General features: G+C 30.4%; 1 protein-coding gene and 1 long non-coding RNA gene across 6 annotated transcripts; one reads left to right on the forward strand and one right to left on the reverse strand.

The window, feature by feature from the left end:
* Window positions 1–263: 263 nt before the first annotated feature.
* LOC111704426 (fibroblast growth factor receptor-like 1) lies at window positions 264–7,320 on the forward strand. Of its 3 annotated transcripts, none has more exons than XM_023476660.1 (13): window positions 264–969; window positions 1,136–1,180; window positions 1,722–1,779; window positions 1,876–1,950; window positions 2,768–2,905; window positions 3,407–3,495; window positions 4,120–4,205; window positions 4,441–4,530; window positions 4,866–4,942; window positions 5,573–5,687; window positions 6,074–6,120; window positions 6,203–6,299; window positions 7,188–7,320. In XM_023476660.1, exons 1-13 carry the CDS (start codon window positions 930–932, stop codon window positions 7,260–7,262), a joined length of 1,032 nt encoding a protein of 343 aa, XP_023332428.1. In that variant the 5' UTR covers window positions 264–929; the 3' UTR covers window positions 7,263–7,320. The 3 variants fall into 3 exon arrangements, with proteins under 3 accessions (XP_023332428.1, XP_023332430.1, XP_023332429.1); XM_023476662.1 differs by having other exon boundaries at window positions 2,768–2,878; XM_023476661.1 differs by having other exon boundaries at window positions 1,145–1,180.
* Window positions 7,321–9,158: 1,838 nt separating this feature from the next.
* LOC111704421 (uncharacterized) lies at window positions 9,159–18,201 on the reverse strand. 3 transcript variants are annotated; one of them, XR_002765826.1, is made up of 5 exons: window positions 17,772–18,201; window positions 11,797–12,009; window positions 10,660–10,769; window positions 10,127–10,227; window positions 9,159–9,727 (listed from the first exon to the last, which is right to left on the reverse strand). It is a non-coding gene; the product is annotated as an uncharacterized LOC111704421 (long non-coding RNA). The 3 variants fall into 3 exon arrangements; XR_002765825.1 differs by lacking the exons at window positions 11,797–12,009; window positions 17,772–18,201 and adding an exon at window positions 10,965–11,396; XR_002765824.1 differs by lacking the exons at window positions 11,797–12,009; window positions 17,772–18,201 and having other exon boundaries at window positions 10,660–11,396.
* Between the last annotated feature and the right edge of the window lie 4,723 nt (window positions 18,202–22,924).

A 22,924-nucleotide genomic window follows, 5' to 3' on the forward strand; every position in this document is an offset into this window, starting at 1 on the left:
TGGTGACCAAGTTTTAATAATTTCTCAGGAATTTCCGGAGAAGCATTCCGGAGAATTTCTCAGGAATTTCTTGGTGTGAAATTCCGGAGAAATTCCCAGGAATTTCTCGAAACTAATTCTCTTAACAAATTACTCTAAAATCCCTAAATATGGTGACCAAGTTTTAAGAATTTCTCAGGAATTTCCGGAGAAGCATTCCGGAGAATTTCTCAGGAATTTCTTGGGGTGAAATTCCGGAGAAATTCCCCGGAATTTCTCGAAACTAATTCTCTTAATAAATTCCCCGAAAAATCCGTAAACATGGTGACAAAGTCCTAAGAATTTCTCAGGAATTTCCAGAGAATATTTCTGGAGAAATTCTGATGAATTTCGTGGGGAAAAAATCCGGAGAATTTCTCAGAAATTTCTCGAAACTGAGTCTCAAAACTGTGATCCCACAAAAATCTCTCATCTTGGGGACCAATTATAGGGAAATTTCTCGAGAATTTCCGAGGAATCAGTTACAGGAAATGATTCTCGAGAAATTCCTCGGAAATTCCTTAAAGAAAGTCACCACGGTTGGATAATCTGGAGAAATTCCTCACTTTTGTTACTTGGGTTGTTTTAAACAAACAGTTAAGAAGTCAAAACTTTGAAAATTTACAATGTTTGACCTCGATGCACAAACATTTATCATTAAATATACGTATACTATTCGATTCAGGAAATAAATGAGGATTATTGGTACTGTTTAAACCAAAGGTGCGACTATAAATCAAAAAGGAAAATTCACAGGACAAAGACGGTATAGCAAATGGTGGAAATAAATTAGAAATTCCAAGATTCCACAAATTTCCTTGTTACGCCTCCACTTTAAAGAAAGAGTCAATTATAATTACGCATGAAGTCCCCTAAATCTAATTTAAAAAGAATAATGTAAAGAAGGTGGGATGAAGATTATTCTACTACTCCTCTTTATAATTAATTCAGGAACTTGAAATATTATTAAAATTATTCCATTTCCATCTTCCATTTAATTGGAAATTCTTTCATTTTCGTAAGTTATTCAAAATTAACAAACTTGACAGCTTTCAGTTAAACAAGTCATTTTTTAATATCCATAAAAATATTTTTAATGGCAAAAAGTATATTTCAGCTGGTTTAGTGGGCTGCGATGAAATTTTTCAATATTTCGACGAAAGTAAGTATATATTCTTAATAATCTAATGTTAAGGCAAAAAAATTGAATAGAAAAATTTTATCATTTCTCCGTTTTTCTAATATTCGTCATTATTTTCTTCCTATCTTTTCAAAATTTCTCCACGTTAAATAAAGTGTATAAAGGTAGCCAGGAAAGAAGAATATTGGAAAAAATGATTATCTGTATTAAAAACAAGTTTCAGTCGCTTTATATTGTAATTTGTAAAAAATGTAAAAAATAAAAAAATCATCTTTGTATCATTTCTCCTTTTTCATTTTAATTTTCTTTTTATCTACTAATATATATTCATCTTGATACCATTACTGGGTTCCCATGCTAGTATCTACTAGTATATATTCATCTTTATACTAGTCCTGGGTTCCCATGCTAGTATCTACTAGTATATATTCATCTTTATACTATTCCTGGGTTCCCATGCTAGTATCTACGAGTATATAATCATCTGGTTTCACTTAAACAGAGAAAGTTTAGTTTCCAGGGAAAGCTGAGTTTTCAAACTAATGTAAATATATGATTACAGGATTTAAACTGAAGATTGGGGGAGACCCTCCAACTGTCAAGGAAGAGTTTGCTTGGAGGTAAACACCGCTTACTTTTGGCCCTACTGATGGTATAAAATTATCATATTAATTTATAGATTTTTGTTTATTTGTTTAATACTGTGATTAAATCAGGGCACTATCTGGTGAAGGGGGAGAAGAGATGAAACTAAAATGTCCGGTTTTTGGAAATGGAAATATGTTCTACAGGTACAACTAACGAAAATTGTTTGCAGTTAAATAGTTGCTTTATTTCATATTTACGCAAATTTGCACTAAACCCGTTTAGTCGATAATTGGATTGAATTATCTCGAATCTTTACGCCAACTCTTTGTTTTTCTTGTGGGTAAAATTTTACACTGGTATTCTATTACTTTATTTAAATGATCCACTCTATTTACTTTATCTGTCCATTCTAGAAAATCCCTATTTAAGGTTAGCCTATAAAGCACAATCCAAAATAAGGCAATCCAGGCATTTTGGTGAGATTTCTACAGGAGAAAAACCCTTTATCAGAAGAAATGGAATAAGATTTTAAAGTGAACAATTGAGACATCTATAGGAGGACATGGAAGAAATGTCAGTCCTGTTTGGTCCAGCGAGGTGTAATTTGGTCTCATCTGTTTTGTTAGGTCTAGTTCAGTCTAGTTCGGTCTCATTCAGTCTTGTTTGGCCGAGCTTGGTCTAGTTCGGTCTCATTTTGTCTTGTTTAGTCTAGTTAGGTCTTATTCTTTATTGTTTGGTCTAGCTCAGTCTATTTCGGTCTCAATCTGTTTGGTCTAGCTTGGCTTATTTCGGTCTCATTCTGTCTTATTTGGTCTAGCTTGGCTTATTTCGGTCTCATTCTGTCTTATTTGGTTAACTTTATTTTAAAATAGGTCTCATTGTTTACTACAGAGTTTTCCACTTCCTGTTGCTCTACCAGGGGGCAAGAACTCCCGATCATCGAAGACATTTTAAGAACTGCTGATTATCGAGACATATCTAACATTAAACATTAGACATCAATTCATTGTGTTTTTACAGATGGTGGAAGGATGGAGAGGAGATAGATGAACTCTGGGGATGGTTTAGAATATCTCCAGGATCTCACAGAACTCTCAAGATTAAGAGACTCTCAGAGGAAACTCTTGGACGGTCAGAATTTCAAACTTATTATAGAAGGTTACGATTGGTTTGTTGTTGTGAAAACTGTAGATAATAGATATGGTCATTTGCTTAAATGTTGCAATACATATTTATACTTAATAGTTAGATGCAAAGAAATTGAGTCTTTGCCACAAACTCTGATTTTCTAATCCCTTTATCTTTGGATTCCAATGTCGTAGACCTTAGATATTTCAAACTATAAATTCTGTTCCATAAAATAACACAAGTATGAAATATCAAAGGTTTCCACCATCAGATTGCAACGATATAGGAATTATAAAATAAGAGTTTGTGGCAAAGACTCAGTTCCTTTGAGACTTTAACATGTTTATACGAAATAATTTCTACATGTCAAGGCACTAAAAAAAACTAAACGCGTCATTAAGCAGAAAAAATATCTTTTTTTTCAATTTTGTGATGTCCGATCTTGTTGATCCCATTCAGTATTAATAATGCTTTTAATGTAATTCTAATAAGATTCTACTCTTGTCCTTAACATGTTGTTTAATTGTTCAGGTACAAATGCCGAGGAACGAATGGATTTGGTTCAGAGGAATTCAATTTTCGGGTTGATTATACTCAGGAGGAATCATTTAAATATTTAGGTAAAATAAAATCAAGCTTGAAACTTAATGTTCAAGACACTTTTTCATATTAATTTAAAAAATATGATTCTTTTGTAAAACCAAATAAAAATTCTAAGTAAAGATTTTATTCTTTTAAAAGTCCAGGTTTTCATTCCACTTCTGTAGAAATAAAAATGATAATAATGACTATGTCGCAGTAATCTTAGGAGAAAAGGATGCTTTATTTGGTGCACTCTCCCTTTTTTTATTTGGTGCACTCTCCCTTTTTTTATTTGGTGCACTCTCTCTTTTTTATTTGGTGCACTCTCCCTTTTTGCCATCTGAAGCTTTTGTCTTTTTTCTATATTTTTACAAACAATTTTTAAAGAAAATTTGTGTACGCTTCTTGTATCCTAATTAGGGTTGTTAATCGTTTTTGAAAACGATCATTAAACGATCGTTTTTTTCGTTTTCCTATCGTTTTTTTTTGTTTCGTTTTCCGATCATTTTAAAAACAATCGTTTTAAAACTTTTTAAAAAAAAGATAGTTTTTGAAACCACCAGAAAACGAAACAAAAAACGATAGGAAAACGAAAAAAAAAAATCGTTTTTCAAAAAAATGAAAACGTTAACATCCCTAATCCTAATTGCATCCATTGTTAGATATAAGAAGTGTTCTTGAACCAGGAGAACTAGGAAATATTACAGTGAGAGAAGGGTTCCCCATAAGGTTATCCTGCACAGTCAAGGTAATATTAATACATTTTTACGTTCATACTGATTTAAAATTTTGATATTTAAAAAAACTCCTTTACGAAATAATTTTTTTTTACAGCTGTTACTAACAAATAATCCAGTACAATGAAATGCTACCCTTGAAAGTTTCTTGACATTTTTTAATGAAGTGTTGTTTAAAAGTTAAATTTGTATACATTCTTTTATTTTGAAATCAATGAAATTGTTTTTCAAACTACTATCATTTAGTTTAAAGATAAGTTGACACTGAAATGGATTAAACTGGAGAAGGATGTTGAGGAACAGAACTTGCATCAACTTCACGAGAGCTCGTTTAAGGTCAGCACTCAGCAGTCATGTACCCCCTCTCCACCTTCCCCATATTCTTGTAATGTTGCATCATATCTAGATATTTAATGTTCCTTGCATTTAATCTTCACTTACGAAATGGACGTTTCTGTGAAAAAGCAGACTCCGATTCTTGTGGAAAATGTGACCCTAGAATACCGACCTATAGGATATCTGCCACTAAGAGGTTGTTCCCTTTAAGTCTTTAGATTAGCACAAAACTATGGAATCGGTAGTGTTCCGCCATTTAGACATGTTTAAGAAACAAAATATCAAACAGGAAAATATTCATTTAGACAAAGTATAAAATAAATCTTTTTACTCAGGTAATTGAAGAGCCAACTGATGAAAGATTTGCTGTTACAGATGGATATCAAATTCAAGATGGTCAATATCTGCATAGGTAAGCATAAGCTTGAGGGTTAAGTAGAGCTTGCCAACGTTTCATTAACTACAGGTGGTTTTCAAAAATCAACGAAAAAGTCTTTTTACAAATGTAACAAACGGAAAGAACATTAATTCTCAAATCATTAACGATCAAAATGAACTGTACTAAAAGAAGAAACAACGGAAAATATCGTTTATTTTTAAAATAAAAATTGCATGAAAAATTTTTTTAAAAAATTTTTCCTAATGTGAAAGAATGTTTTTTTTAAATTTAAACTACTCGACATAAGATGGAATTACAATTCTCGTCAAACGAACTGAATAACTAGCTAGAAAAAGTAATTCACAATAAATTACAATCAGGGCCGCATTCAGGAATTGTCCAGGGGGGGGGGGGCTTGAATTTTTTTCTTTCCAGGGGGGACTCAACACCCGTTCGGGCATGAAAACCCCCTGAAATCAATAGATTTCACTGATCCAGGGGGTGGGGGGCTTTGCCCCAATAGCCCCCCCGTAAATACGCCTCTGATTGCCTTAATCTAATAGAGATCGATAACAAACGTCAACTTTATTAACAAACTGAAAAAAAATCCACTGAACTGAACATTAAACTAAATCATTTATTATAAGATGTATTTATGTTCAGGTTAAGTATTCTTGCCGCGCAGCCTGCTGATGCAGGAATTTATGTCTGTGTCGTCTTCCTTCCGGGAGCCAACAATCTCAACGAAGCATTTGATTCCCAATTTGGATCTGTCAAAGTAAGTGAAAAGCAAGGTTTTTAAAGTCTAGAATCTTATCCAACATTATTTTACAACAATGGAAATAATTTAAATAAATATGAAACATGAGGACGACTTTTAGAACCAAATGTAATTTTAAAAAGCCCTACGAGCATGAGAGTGAGGCACAACATTTGTGCAGTGTAAACAGACCCAATTCACTAAATTAATGGTTTCAATGGTGTATATAGTAAGACTATTTGCTTTGTAACAACAGCCAATAAAAATAAGTATTGCAATAACGTCGTCTTTTTTCCATTATTTTCTGGTCATCACTATACCATACTTTTATTTTACCATTTCAATAATGCTCATATACCAATTTGAGGTTAAAAGAATTCAACTTTTTATCAAATTGATTTTAGGTTTTAAGCAATGCAGAGCTTTCCGAGGGAAAATCTTCTATTTCTAGGTAAAAACTGCGTTAAAAGAACTAACTTCCACAATTATTTTTTTTCTTTTCGTAATGGTCTTACCTATGTTGAATCATTTAGATATAGATCTGAGCTGTTAACTGTGCTAGCTGTTCTTCTACCGATATCATTCCTGCTTTTTCTCGTTGCTATTCTCCTCCTGTGGAAGATGAATAAGGTTTAAAGAAAAGCTAAAAAACTGAACATTGAATAATAGTTGTATAATTAAACATCACATGACAGCTGTATAACTAAACATCATAACTAAATATTATAGGAAAGTTGTATTCTTAAACATTAAAGGGCACCTGTATAAATAAACATCATAGGACAGCTGTATTGTATAATGAAACTTAATAGGACAATTGTATAACTAAACATTATCTGACAGCTGTATAACTAAACATTATAGGACAGTTGTATAGTTAAACATTATAGAACAGTTGTATAGTTAAACATTATAAGACAGCTGTATAACTAAATATTATAGAAAAGTTGTATTCTTAAACATTAAAGGACTGCTGTATAAATAAACATCATAGGACAGCTGTATAATGAAACTTAATAGGAAATTATCTGAAAACTGTATAACTAAACATTACAGGACAGTTGTATAGTTAAACATTACAGGACAGTTGTATAGTTAAACATTATAAGACCGTTGTATAGTTAAACATTATAAGACAGTTGTATAGTTAAACTTTATATGAAAACTATGTAACTATACCATACACCTTATAGAACTGCTAAGCTGTTTGACTAAACATCATAGGACAGTTGTGCAACTAAACATTATGTGACAGCTGTTTAAGTGCAACTTAACATTATACTGCAGCTGTGTGACTGAACATTACAGGACAGATGTAACTGAACATTACAGGACAGCTGTATAACTAAACCTTATAGGACAGCTGTGTAACTGGAACTAAACACTATAGGACAGCTGTGTAGGTGTAACTCAACATTACAGGACAGCTGTGTAAATGTAACTAAACATTATAGGACAGCTGTGTAAGTGTAAATAAACATTATAGGACAGCTGTGTAAGTGTAAATAAACATTATAGGACTGCTGTGTAAGTGTAAATAAACGGCGGAAAGAAGATCTGAAGAAAGAACAGACTCATCAAGCATTTGTTTGAAACCAGAAGTCGATGTCATTAATTATATTTTAATCTGTAATAAACAAAATGAAACCTCTTTATCTTTATTAATATATGTATATCGAATGAATGTAAAATTTAACGATGGAACATGAATTTCCATAATGCATTTTTTTATTTAATTTTTATAAAATAGATGACAGAAAATGTTCATAATTTTGTTATTGTAAAATTATAACTGGTCACTTGCTTTTAATTTGCCGTTATCTTACAGAAGTAAATGGTTTCAGTGAAAATTAAATTCACTTTAAAGAAAACCTATTTTCAGTGTTCAGTGTTGGTATATTTAAGATATGCTTGGAATAAATATTGAATCTTTAAACAAAAAAGTTTCAGCAAAAGAAACATTATTATTGTATGTTGATTGTTTAAGATTATATTAAAGAAAAACAAAAATCTTGGAACCTCAGTACAGATTCAGAATGCTATGAAGAATTTATCAGTTTTTAAAGCATGGGTCGACTTTGAAGCATTGCAATGCCTTGGTTTTTTTGCTTATAACTCATAGACAAACAAATCCATATACATATCATTAAACTTTAAAACATTTGTTTTTAGATTTTTTAGTTCTAAGGATTAATTGGCAAAATTCTCAACAATTTTTGTGTGAGAGCTTGCAACATTTCAATCACTGCACTGTGTGAACAGTGGTCGGATTTAATAAATTACGAGAAGTTAGGTTAAATATATATACATTGAATGTAGAAGTTAGGTCAAATATATACATTGAATGAAGAAGTTAGGTTAAATATATACATTGAATGTAGAAGTTAGGACAAATATATACATTGAATGTAGAAGTTAGGTTAAATATATACATTGAATGTAGAAGTTAAGTTAAATATATACATTGAATGTAGAAGTTAGGACAAATATATACATTGAATGTAGAAGTTAGGTTAAATATATACCATGAATGTAGAAACTTGCTAAATCTAAAGGGGGGGGGGTCTTCGACCATTTAGCCTTCCTCCTGTATCAGCACCTGAATGGGAAAATGCAAATTAATACAAAATTTTAAAGATAACTATTGGACTTTGGAAATCTCTAGTTTCAGTTTGGAATGTAATGCCGGTTTTTACACATATTTAAGCAAAAAGCTGGATGCATACAATTTAAATTCAACAAACTCTCATTCTTTGTTGTACAGTTTAAGATTAAATTTGAATGGCAAAATAAAAACTATTTCGAAATTCTGTACGTTGCTCTATTGGTTGAATTTTATAAACTTTTCTGGATAAAAACTAAAGATTAAATCAATCTTAAGATTAATAAGAAGATCAAGCATTGATCTCAATATCTACAATTCTAAAGTTTTCTAATTCTAAAAGATGTATCTATCAACAAGGAAAATAAAAATTATTTCGACTGCATTCTTTCCTCTATATAATATATTTTTTCAAGATATAAATATTTATTCTCACAAAGAGTTTTTGGTAGCATACATACTGATAAACTAATTTCACCAATCAGTGCTTTACAATTATTTACAAGTTTTACATATATTATTACAATGTGATGGAAGAAATTATTTTCTCCAGGCATAATACGAATTCATTTGATTTTTTTAAAAACCTTTTACTTAATGTAAAAGTACCCAGGATTCAATCCTGTAAAAAGGACAGAGTTCGCTAGAAGAAGCACATCCCAATCGTTAGTGCTATGGTTGGCACCTCCCGGCTTATCATGGCTAACAACTGGCTCAATCAAAGAAACATACAAGACTTTAATTACTCTCATAAAATGATCATCCTAGGTTACTCTCACCTCGAGCATAAATGGAAAATAAGATAATAGTACTGAGTCAGTTTGACATGTTTTTAGTATGAAAAAGGAAATTCAATATTATTGGAGGAGGAAAGAAAATGCGAAAGAAAAGCTGTCATTGATCAGTTTATTTTTGACTCGAAAATAGCATTGTTGGTTAATTTTATACTCTTTACAAGGAACTGCGTTTACGGATCGGCTTGTCTATCCATTGTAGGAGCAAGGAATAACATGTACGTAATTGTAAATTAAGCGGATCCTTTCTTATTATCATTGACATCATTTATAAATGAGAGATAATGAAACAAAAAGATTTCTCCTCAGTTTAGCCCAGAACTTCGGAGATGTCGAAAGAATTTAAAGAATGTCGTCTTGACAATTGTTATACTTTTATACCTAAATCTCAGTAATTGTAAAAACATATAATTAGCCATGAAATAATTTTTTTTTAAGGTTTTAAATACTCCATATAAATATTCGATTGAACAACTAAATATCTTACTGCATTCCATTGTCAGTAGGTTTAGACATTTTATAATTTCTTTTGATGTCTTCCAAGTTCTGGGCTAAACTGTATTATAGCTAATAGGGTAGTTTTTTGTTGATCCTCATAATCTTCTATAGCATGACTGATGTTGCTCACGTCTTCTGCTTTCTCTGTACACAGGTTCCGCATCCTAAGTATATGTTTGTCAGTTTTAAAAAATAATTTTTAAACTTTTCTCCCTCTTATTTCCGCGTTAAAAAATTGAAAAATGATTTTGCAATTATATCTTGTTTTTATGTTTCATAAGTTTAAGATTGAAGATTGCCTTTGAATGAGCTTATCATTTTGGGTTCATTAACATAGTAGATAAATTTACATTTTACAGTAGGAGGTTGATTAAATAGAGAATTGAAAGACAGTTTTGGATGTAGGGCCGGGTAAATATTTCTAGACTCTATTGTGTAAAATGATCTTATTTGTTAAAAATTCTAAAAAAAATAAAGGTAATTTTCTCAAATATATTCACCGCTATGTAAAGTTCGAAGAGATCTTTTTTCCCATTAACATGTCTATGAAAATCTTTTTATACCGTTATCTTATCCCAGGCATCCTTTGTTGGGTTCTATATAGAGAAGTGGATATCAGTGCTCCCCATCTGCCAGTCCTTTGCTCTGCTGTGTCACAGTTTACCTAGCTCAAAATACAAATGATAGAGAATTTGTTTTTTATAATTTACTGTTTGTGTGAATACGCCGATAAAAAAGTTCTTTTACGTCGCCGTGACTTACTATTTTGACATATGTACTTACTTATGGATAAAGAAGCATTTTGAATTTTACAAAGAAAGGTTATCAAGTTTAAATTTTACTAGAGAACGATGTACAAAATCTATTAGGCTGTTTTACATATAATAAGATTTAAAAGCCTTCGTTTCTTCATTTTCAGTTTTCAAACAGGTTAATTAAGTTTAAATTTTCACTAAAGAAAGTTACTTCTAACATACAAGTTTTAATTTTTAAAAGAGGAAAATAAAATTAAAACAAACAACAGCTTTCATTTAACTTTTTAACAGTGAACAACTCTGAACGAACTAGCTGTTTTATATGTATATAGACTAATCACCTGTAACATAACACTGGATTACTACACTTTACATTAGGCCAGTCACTGAGTAAAGCTTGGACCAAAAACTACGGGCTGAAGTCTAACTGGGAAACCGCCTGTAGCTAGATCTAGGAAAAATTTATATCTTAAGTCCTTTTTATATTAAAAACATATAGCTAAAGACATTTCAATTCTTATAAAAATGTAGCTTTGGTTCTTGTTTTTCATTAAAATCATAAAATCAAATAGCTCAAGTCCTTTATATTTTGAAAAACATATCGCTCAAGTCCTTTTTTTATTAGAAAATACACATGGCTCACAACCTTTTATTATTAAATCGAATAGCTTGAGTCCTTTACATTATTAGAACATACAGCTCAGGTCCTTTTTATCTGAAAAAAAATATCTCAACACCTTTAGATTTTTATATCACAGGAGGGAAACATTAGAAAAGAATAGCTCAAGTCCTTTTTATTTAAAAAAACATATAGCTCAAGTTCTTTTTATCATTAAAACATTAGGAAAGCTTTTTATAGAAACATATAGCTCAAGTCCATTTTTTCATTAAAAAACATCTAGCTCAAGACCTTTATATTTTAAAACATCTAGCTCATCATTAAATGTGTAGCTCAAGTCCTTTATATGTTGAGAAACACATTGCTCAAATTTAGCTCAAGAAAAGTATAGCTCAAGTCCTTTATATTAAAAAATCATTAGAAAATTAATTCTCAAGTCCTTTATACTTCAGGTTCTTTTAAATTTTAAAATTATGTAGATGAAGTCCTTATTGTCATACAAAAATACAAAAATACTTGTATTATAATAAATATATTTACAACATTTTAAATGAACTGTGGGAGCTCTAAAAATGTTTAAATCAAGAAAGAGAACAACATATTATTCAATACTGATACAGCGCTTCCCCACTATTTACCGTCTTACAATATCCTACTAAATAATATGTTCTGAGCATTTGCCTTAATTGCTAATACAAGTATTTTTGTCTATGCAGTAAACAGTGCACAAGTAGTACACAGATTTTAGTTAACATTTAAGCTTAATTTCATTATAATTATATAGCTCAAGACCTTTATATTATAAGAAAAATTTAAAGCAAATTATATCTCAAGACCTTTCAATTTTTAAAAAGCTTACCTTTTTTAATCAAAATCATAGCTCAAGTCCTTTATATTGTGAGAAACATATAGATCAAGTCCTTTATATTATGAGAAACATACAGCTCAAGTCCTTTGAAATATTAAAATCATATAGTCCTTTCAATTCTCATAAACATGTAGCTCAAGTCCTTTATATTTTAAAAACATATAGCTCAAGTCCTTTTTATAAATAAAGCACATAGCTCAAGACCTTTCAATTCTTGTAAACATGCAGCTCAAGTCCTTTATATTTTGAGAAACATATAGCTCAAGTTCTTTATATTATAAGAAACATGTAGCTCAAGTCCTTTATATAAATAAAACACATAGCTCAAATCCTTTATATTTTGAGAAACATATAGCTCAAGTCCTTTATATTATGAGAAACATGTAACTCAAGTCCTTTATATTATGAGAAACATATAGCTCAAGTCCTTTTTATCATTAAAATCATATAGCTCAAGTCTTTTCTATTTTGAGAAACATATAGCTCAAGTCCTTTATATTTTGAGAAACATATAGCTCAAGTCCTTTATATTATGAGAAACAAATAGCTCAAGTCCTTTATATTATGAGAAACATATAGCTAAAGTCCTTTCAATTCTAATAAACATGTAGCTCAAGTCCATTATATTAAAAAACATATAGCTCAAGTCCTTTATATTATAAGAAACATATAGCTAAAGTCCTTTCAATTCTAATAAAAATGTAGCTCAAGTCCTTTATATTAAAAAACATATAGCTCAAGTCCTTTATATTATTAAAACCTATAGCTCAATTCCTTTCAATTCTCATAAACAAGTAGCTCAAGTCCTTTTTAACATTAAAATCATAATTGGTCAGGTTAAGACCAGTATGAGACCAGTTAGGTATCTCAACCTAACCTGACCAAACACGACCTGGGGGACTGGTCATGTTCCAACCAGTTAGGTCTCCTGACATAACTCAACCAATCTCAACCAAATCTGACCTAAGTGGATTGGTCAGGTTAAGACCAGTATGAGACCAGTTAGGTAACTCAACCTAACCTGACCTAAACTGACCAAACACAACCTGGGGGACTGGTCATGTTTCGACCAGTTTGGTAATCTGATTTAACCCGACCTAACCTGACCTAACACAACCTAAGGGGACTGGTCATATTGCGACCAATTTGGTAATCTGACGTAACCCGACCTAACCTGACCTATCTCGACCTAATGGGACTGGTCGAGCGACGTGGCTGGTTTCTAGGGTTATAGCTCACGTCCTTTATATCATTAAAAACATGTATCGCAAGACATTTCCATTATAAGAAAACTAAGTCCTTTTCAATTTTAAAAAAACATATAGCGTTATTTCACTTTATTGGCTGATACAAGTATTCTGTATTTTTGTTTGTGCAATAAAAAAAACAGTACAGTGATGAAATAGTCCACAGATTTTACTTGACATTTTAACTATATTTCATATCAGAAAAATATATAGAATTCTGCAAGCCTTTCACACTTTTCAAATCTTAACTGAAGAGTGAAGAACACAAAAAAAATAAGTTTGCTTTTCATGATTATTATAAAAAAATCAAAATTTTAAAATATATATAATTACAATGCAGTGCTCATGCTGTAACCAAGTTAACCTAACCAACCTAACCAACCTAACCTAATTTTAACTTTTAAGTTCAAAAAACCTTTCAATTCTCATTAACATGTAGCTCAAGTCCTTTATATTATGAGAAACATATAGATCAAGTCCTTTCAATTCTCATAAAAATGTAGCTCAAGTCCTTCATATTATAAAAAACAGATAGCTCAAGTCCTTTCAATTCTCATCAACAAGTAAAGTAGCTCAAGTCCTTTTTATCATTAAAATCAAATAGCTCAGGTCTTTTATATTTTGAGAAAAATATAGCTCAAGTCCTTTATATTTTGAGAAACATATAGCTCAAGTCATTTATATTTTGAGAAACATATAGCTCAAGTCCTTTATATTTTGATAAACATATAGCTCAAGTCCTTTATATTTTGAGAAACATGTAGCTCAAGTCCTTTTTATCATTAAAACATATAGCTCAAAACCTTTCAATTCTCATTTACAATTAGCTCAAGTCCTTTATATTATGAGAAACATAAAGCTCAAAACCTTTCAATTCTCATTAACATGTAGCTCGAGTCCTTTATATTATATAAAACATATAGCTCAAGTCCTTTATATTATTAAAACCTATAGCTCAAGTCCTTCCAATTCTCATAAACAAGTAGCTCAAGTCCTTTTTATCATTAAAATCATATAGCTCAAGTCCTTTATATTTTGAGAAATATATAGTTAAAGTCCTTTATATTATTAGAAACATATAGCTCAAGTACTTTCAATTCTCACAAACATGTAGCTCAAGTCTTAATATCATTAAAACATATAGCCCAAGACCTTTCAATTCTCCAAAACATGTAGCTCAAGTCCTTTTATCATTAAAACATTTAGCTCAAAACCTTTCAATTCTCATTTACATTTAGCTCAAGTCTTTTATATTATGAGAAACATAAAGCTCAAAACCTTTCAATGCTCATTAACATGTAGCTCAAGTCCTTTATTTTATGAGAAACATATATATCAAGTCCTTTCAATTCTCATAAAAATGTAGCTAAAGTCCGTTATATTATAAAAAACATATAGCTCAAGTCCTTTCAATTCTCATAAACAAGTAGCTCAAGTCATTTTTATCATTAAAATCATATAGCTCAAGTCATTTATATTTTGAGAAACATATAGCTCAAGTCCTTTATATTTTGAGAAACATATAGCTCAAGTCCATGATATTTTGAGAAACATAAAGCTCAAGTCCTTTATATTATGAGAAACATAAAGCTCAAGTCCTTTCAATTCTCATAAACATATAGCTCAAGTCCATGATATTTTGAGAAACATAAAGCTCAAGTCCTTTATATTTTGAGAAACATATAGCTCAAGTCCTTTTTATTTTGAGAAATATATAGCTCAAGAGTCCTTTATATTATTGAAACCTATAGCTCAAGTCCTTTCAATTCTCGTAAACAAGAAGCTCAAGTCCTTTTTATCATTAAAATCATATAGCTCAAGTCCTTTAAACTATGAGAAACATATAGCTCAAAACCTTTCAATTCTCATTAACATGTAGCTCAAGTCCTTTATATTATGAGAAACATATAGATCAAGTCCTTTCAATTCTCATAAAAATGTAGCTTAAGTCCTTTATATTAAAAAAATATAGCTCAAGTCCTTTATATTATTAAAACCTATAGCTCAAGTCCTTTCAATTCTCATAAACATGTAGCTCAAGTCCTTTATATTATAAAAATATATAGCTGAAAACCTTTCAATTCTAATAAACAAGTCCTATTTTTCATCAAGTCCTTTAAATTTTTAGAATTATTTAGCTGAAGTCCTTTTTTTCATTAAAATCATAGAGCTCAAGACCTTTCAAATCTCATAAACATGTAGATCAATTCCTTTATATTATAAAAACAAATAGCTTGAGTCTTTTATATTATAAAAACATATAGCTCAAGACCTTTCAATTCTCATAAAATGTAGCTCAAGTCCTATTTATCATTAAAGTTAAATATCTCAAGTCCTTTATATTATAAAAAAGATATAGCTCAAGTCCTTTATAATATTAAAACTATATAGCTCAAGTCCTTTCAATTCTCATAAACAAGTAGCTCAATTCTTTTTAACATTAAAATCATATAGCTTAAGTCCTTTATATTTTGAGATATATAGAGCTCAAGTCCTTTATTTTTTGAGAAACATATAGCTAAAGTCCTTTTTTTCATTAAAATCATAGAGCTCAAGACCTTTCAGATCTCATAAACATGTAGATAAAGTCCTTTCAATTCTCATAAAAATGTAGCTCAAGTCCTTTATATTATAAAAAACATTAAGCTCAAGTCCTTTCAATTCTCATAAACAAGTAGCTCAAGTCCTTTATATTTTGAGAAACTATAGCTTAAGTCGTTTATATTTTGAGAAACATATAGCTCAAGTCCTTTATATTATGAGAAACATATAGCTCAAGTCCTTTCAATTCTCATAAACATATAGCTGAAGTCCTTAATATTATTAAAACCTATAGCTCAAGTCCTTTTAATTCTCATAAACAAATAGCTCAAGTCCTTTTTATTTTAAGAAACATATAGCTCATAAATCTCATAAAAATAAATCTCATAAACATGTAGATCAAGACCTTTATATTATAAAAACATAGAGCTCAAGTCCTTTTTTAGATTCAAACTATCAATTCTCATTTACATGAAGCTCAAGTCCTTTATAATTTAAAAAACATATAGCTCGAGACCTTTCAATTATCATAAACATGTAGCACAAGTCCTTTATATTATAAAAATATAAAGCTGAAGACCTTTTAATTCTCATAAACAAGTAGCTCAAGTCCTATTTATCATTAAAGTTATATAGCTAAAGTCCATTTTTCATTAAAATCATAAAACTCAAGACCTTTCTATTCTCCCAAACATAAAGCTAAAAGTCCTTAATATTATTAAAACATATAGCCCAAGACCTTTCAATTCTCCAAAACATGTAGCTCAAGTCCTTTATATCATTAAGACAGATAGCTCAAAACCTTTCAATTCTCCTTAACATGTAGCTCAAGTCCTTTATATTATGAGAAACATATAGCTGAAGTCCTTTCAATTCTCATAAACATGTAGCTCAAGTCCTTTATCATTAAGACAGATTGCTCAAAACCTTTTAATTCTCTTTAACATGTAGCTCAAGTCCTTTATATTATGAGAAACATAAAGCTCAAGTCCTTTTTTATTTTTAGAAACATATAGTTAAAGTCCTTTATATTATTAAAAACATATAGCTCAAGTACTTTCAATTCTCACAAACAACATGTAGCTCAAGTCATTAATATTATTAAAACATATAGCCCAAGACTTTTCAATTCTCCAAATTATGTAGCTCAAGTCCTTTTTATCATTAAAACATAAAGCTCAAAACCTTTCAATTCTCATTGACATGTAGCTCAAGTCCTTTATATTATGAGAAACATATAGCTCAAGTCCTTTCAATTCTCATAAAAATGTAGCTCGAGTCCTTTATATTATAAAAAACATATAGCTCAAGTCCTTTATATTATTAAAACCCATAGCTCAAGTCCATTCAATTCTCATAAACAAATAGTTCAAGTCCTTTTTATCATTAAAATCATATAGCTCAAGTCTTTGATATTTTGAGAAACCTAAAGCTCAAGTTCTTTATATTATGAGAAACATATAGCTCAAGTCCTTTCAATTCTCATAAACATGTAGCTCAAGTCCTTTATATTAAATAAAACATATAGCTCAAGTCCTTTATATTATCAAAACCTATAGCTCACGCCCAAGACCTTTCAAATCTCATAAACATGTAGCTTAAGTCCTTTATTTTATAAAAATATATAGCTGAAAACCTCATAAACAAGTAGTAAAGTCCTATTTATCAAGTTATATAGCTCAAGTCCTTTATATTTTGAGAAACATATAGCTCAAGTCCTTTCAATTCTCATAAACAAGAAGCTCAAGTCCTTTTTATCATTAAAATCATATAGCTCAAGTCCTTTATATTTTGAGAAACATATAGCTCATGTCCTTTATATTTTGAGAAACATATAGCTCAAGTCCTTTATATTTTGAGAAACATATAGCTCAAGTTCTTTATATTTTGAGAAACATATAGCTCAAAACCTTTCTTTCATTAAAATTAAAGAGATCAAGACCTTATAATTTTCATAATCATGTAGCTCAAGTCCTTCATATTATAAAAAACAGATAGCTTAGGACCTTTCAATACTTGTAAAAATTTAGCTCAAGTCCTTTTAATCATTGAAGTTTTTAACTCAAGTCCTTTATATTTGAAGAAATATATAGCTCCAGTTCTTTTATCATTAAAGAAGTATAGCTCAAGACCTTTTTTTACAAATCCTTTATATAAATAAAACACATAGCCCAAGACCTTTCAATTCTTGTAAACATGTAACTCAAGTCCTTTATATTTTAAGAAACATATAGCTCCAGATCTTTTATCATTAAAGAAGTATAGCTCAAGACCTTTTATTACAAATCCTTTATATAAATAAAACACATAGCCCAAGACCTTTCAATTCTTGTAAACATGTAACTCAAGTCCTTTTTTTCCTTAAAATCATGGAGCTCAAGACCTATAAAATCTCATAAACATATAGCTCACAACCTATTTACTATTAGAATATTATATCTCAAGTCCTTTCTTTTAAAAAAAATCATAAAGCCAAAGTCCTTTTAATGATTCAAAACAAATAGGTCTAGTCATTTATATTATAAGAAAGATCAAGCTTAAGTCCTTTAAATCTTTAGAAAAGTATAGCTGAAGTCCTTTTATTAAAAGAAAACATAAAGCTCAAGTCCTTAATTGAAAAAAAACATACAGATCAAGACCTTTTAATTCTGAAAAATATACAACTTAAGTCTTTTTTATTATTAAAAACATTCAGCTTAAGACCTTTTTATTATTACAACATCAAACCTCAAGTCCTTTCAATTCTGATAAGTATATAGCTCAAGTCCTTTGTATTATTCAAAACATATAGCTCAAGTCCTTTTTTTCAAAAACATACAGCTCAAGACCCTTTTATGATCAAACAATCTAGCTCAAGCTCAAGTCCTTTTTATCATAAAAGCATATAGCTCAAGTCCTTTTTAGCATTAGAAAAATATAGCTCATGTCCTTTTCATTCTCAAAAATTTTTGCAAATATTAGCTCAAGTCCTTTTTAATATTAGAATTAAGTAGTCCTTTTTGAAATTCAAAACCATACAAAAATACTTGTATTATAATAAATATATTTACAACATTTTAAATGAACTGTGGGAGCTCTAAAAATGTTTAAATCAAGAAAGAGAACAACATATTATTCAATACTGATACAGCGCTTCCCCACTATTTACCGTCTTACAATATCCTACTAAATAATATGTTCTGAGCATTTGCCTTAATTGCTTATACAAGTATTTTTGTCAACGCAGTAAACAGTGCTAGTACACAGATTTTAGTTAACATTTAAGCTTAATTTCATTAAAATTATATTGCTCAAGTCCTTTATATTATAAGAAAAACTTAAATCAAATTATATCTCAAGACCTTTCAATTTTTAAAAAGCTTACCTTTTTTAATCAAAATCATAACTCAAGTCCTTTATATTGTGAGAAACATATAGATCCAAGTCCTTTATATTATGAGAAACATACAGCTCAAGTCCTTTTTAATATTAAAATCATTAAGTCCTTTCAATTCTCATAAACATGTAGCTCAAGTCCTTTATATTATAAAAACATATAGCTCAAGTCCTTTGTATAAATAAAACACATAGCTCAAGACCTTTCAATTCTTGTAAACATGCAGCTCAAGTCCTTTATAATATTAAAACTTAAAGCTCAAGACCTTTCAATTCTCATAAACATGTAGCTCAAATCCTTTTTATCATTGAAGTCATATAACTCAAGTCCTTTATATTTAAATAAAACATACAGCTCCAGTCCTTTTTATCCTTAAGGAAGTATAGCTCAAGACCTTTTAAAAAAAATCATATAGCTCATGTTCTTTCAATCAGAAACAAATAGCTCAAGTCCTTTTTTCATTAAAATCATAGAGCTCAAGACCTTTCAAATCTCATAAACATGTAGCTTAAGTCCTTTATATTATAAAAAACATACATCTCAAGTCCTCTATATTATTAAAACATATAGCTCAAGACCTTTTAATTCTCCAAAACATGTAGCTCAAGTCCTTTATATCATTAAAACATATAGCTCAAGACCTTTCAATTCTCATTAACATGTAGCTCAAGTCCTTTATATTTTCAGAAACATATAGCTCAAGTCCTTTATATTTTGAGATCCTTTCAATTCTCATTTATATGTAGCTCAATTCTTTTATACTATTAAAAACATATAGCTCAAGTCCTTTCAACTCTCATAAACATGTAGCCTCAAGTCCTTTATATTAAAAAATATATAGCTGAAAACCTTTCAATTCTCATAAACAAGTAGCTCAAGTCCTATTTTTCATTAAAGTTATATAGCTCAAGTCCTTTATATTTTTAGTCCTTTTTTCATTAAAATCATAAAACTCAAGACCTTTCAATTCTACAAAACATGTAGCTCAAGTCCTTTATATTATGAGAAACATATTGCTCAAGTCCTTTCAATTCTCATTAACAAGAAGCTCAAGTCCTTTTATCATTAAAATCATATAGCTCAAGTCCTTTATATTTTGAGAAAAATATAGCTCAAGTCCTTTATATTAGGAAAAACATATAGTTAAAGTCCTTTCAATTCTCATAAACAAGTAGCTCAAGTCCTTCTTAACATTAAAATCATATAACTCAAGTCCTTTATATTTTGAGAAACATATAGCTCAAGTCCTTTTTTTCATTAAAATCATAGAGCTCAAGACCTTTCAAATCTCATAAACATGTAGATCAATTCCTTTATATTTTAAAAAACATATAGCTAAAGTCCTTTCAATTCTCATAAACATGTAGCTCAAGTCCTTCATATTAAAAAAAAATAGCTCAAGTCCTTTATATTTTGAGATATATATAGCTCAAGTCCTTTATATTTTGAGAAACATAAAGCTCAATTCCTTTATATTATGAGAAAAATATAGCTCAAGTCCTTTCAATTCTCATAAACAAGTAGCTCAAGTCCTTTTTAAGATTCAAATCCTTTCAATTCTCATTTACATGTAGCTCAAGTCCTTTATATTATAAAAAAACATATAGCTCAAGACCTTTCAATTCTCATAAACATGTAGCTCAAGTCCTTTATATTATAAAAATATATAGCTAAAGACTAGGGTTTCCATTCGCAAAACTTTTGCGCAATTTTTGCAGCACTTTACTGATTTTATTGAAATAATTATTTTAGGATGGCAGATTATGAAGAGAAAATAGATCTCTCTATTTATTCGTCTCATCCGTCTGAGTATACATTCTCGTTCAGCAAGTTAAAGAAGATGCACTTCTGTAGTAGTAATTGTACAAAGAAAAATCCTGGTCAAAAGTGTTTTCAAGATTTGTACAAGGAGATAGTACCCAAACATGTTTGGCATATCTGCCCACCAGATTGCCAGATTAAAAACCGATATCCAACTCTGAAACATGTAGCTCTTAAAGTAGGAGCAACTGAGGAATGCCTAGTGGAGGAATTGCCATTTCTTGATCAAATGAGGTTTAAGCTGGAGAACTCTGAGGTTTCTTGGAAGAGTAGTTTGCTGTCTGTAATGGATTTTCTGTCGATATATAGATCCCCGTGTTTTCTAGATTATGAAGCAATGGAAGAAGAAAATTCTATATTTTCTGTTACTATAGGTTCTACTCCAGAGATAGATATTGCTGAAACTATAAGCAATTTTATTGCTAAAGTTAAGAGCTCCGGTTTAGCAGTTTCTCCCATTCCTTCTGTGCTTTGCGCATTTGATGTAGAAGGACAGCGATCTCATGCAGATTCTGCCGTGATACCCGCAAAAATTCATCTTGGGAATTTTTCGTGCTTCTTAGAGATCAACCTTCCTCTAACCAATGACAAGAGATTAAGAGGAGAAGGATGCGGATTATCTCCAAGTGTTAACAGTCTCTTTAATAATGATAGCTTACTCCTTGTTGGAAATGATTGTACCGCCGATCTTGGTTTAATCAAGACTGCATTCAGCCTCCTGGAGGGTAAAGAGTGGAACCAAACTGGTTCCTGGATAGATGTTTGTTCCCTCTGGACTTCTATTGGAGGATGGTCCAAGGACTCGGTTGGTTTGGCTATGTTTAGGTATCAAACCCTAGGAGGGATTCTTCAAAAGAACTTTAAACTTAGTTGCGCCCCTGACTGGGCTCTAAGTTATAAGAAGATGCCCTGGCAGTTTACAGTGTATAATATCGGTGATTTAACTTCAATCCTGGGATCTCTATATGTATTTTTTATAGTTATTATCCCTACTATTCTGCCTTCACCATTGGAGATTATGAGTGAGTCTAACTCATCAGAAACTGCTGCAGCAGAACTTTTATGCGCTGTTATTCTCCAGACATTTGATTGCATCCCGTTTAACTCAAAACTGTATCAGGGAACCAGAAACCCTTATTCCAGGAGAGANCAATTCCATAGCACCATCTTGGCATATTATTTATTATTGAAATTTTAAAAGTTTTAACCAAAATCATGTGAATGCCTAAAAATCATCATCATCATCATCATCATCATCATCATCCATATTTGTTGACGTAATTTTATACACATTCGCTATAAGCAAGTTTTACGTATTTACCCTGGAAAAGCATGCATTATTCTACTCTAGAGTAATTTTGAACTACCCAGGGTAGAAACTTGTTCATGAAATCGGAGGAAATTTCTACCCAGGGTAGCAGTTAACTCTAGAGTAAATCTACTCTAGAGTTTACTCTGGGGTTTTACGTTTTTTTTTATGAAACTTTCAATTTTGCATTTCATTTTGCATTTCAATTTAACGTTTAAATAATATTGTATTTTTTATTCTTACCGTTTCAACCTTACTGTTTAAACCTTATTTACAGCCTCATGTTTAATTAAGCGACAAAATCTGAGAGAGGAAGGAATCTTAAGTCTGAGGAGAAATTCTAGATCTGAGGTGAATCCTGAGAGGTCTGGGTCAGAGGTCTGGGTCTAGGCAATCTTCTAGCTCTCCATTTGTAGGCTACCTTCTAGCTCCTCTTCTCCTGTGATTCAGCCCGGCACAAGTAAGCTAATTTTTACTTTCTAAAACTGGAATTCATATAAGCAACTTTATTGCTCCAATAGCTCACAGTTAATTTGGAATTCAAAATCTTAAAAGTTCATTGCTTATTTTGTTGTTGTGTCAGCAATCTTATTGCTAACAAATTCATAAGTTTACTGCTGAATACTTTTACCAATATATGGTTAAATTTGGCATGGTCTTGCCAATCTTTGGAATATTATTGCCAACCCATTGATTATAAAGGAATTGAGTCTTTGTCACAAACTCAGATTTTCTAATACCTATATCTCTGCAACCCAAAGTCGTAGACCTTAGATATTTCAAACTATGAATTCTGTTAGATCAAATAGCCTCAGTATGAAATAT

The sequence above is a fragment of the Eurytemora carolleeae genome, unplaced genomic scaffold (assembly GCF_000591075.1).
Source record: "Eurytemora carolleeae unplaced genomic scaffold, Eaff_2.0 scaffold362, whole genome shotgun sequence".
NCBI classification, from domain to species: Eukaryota; Metazoa; Arthropoda; class Copepoda; order Calanoida; family Temoridae; genus Eurytemora; species Eurytemora carolleeae.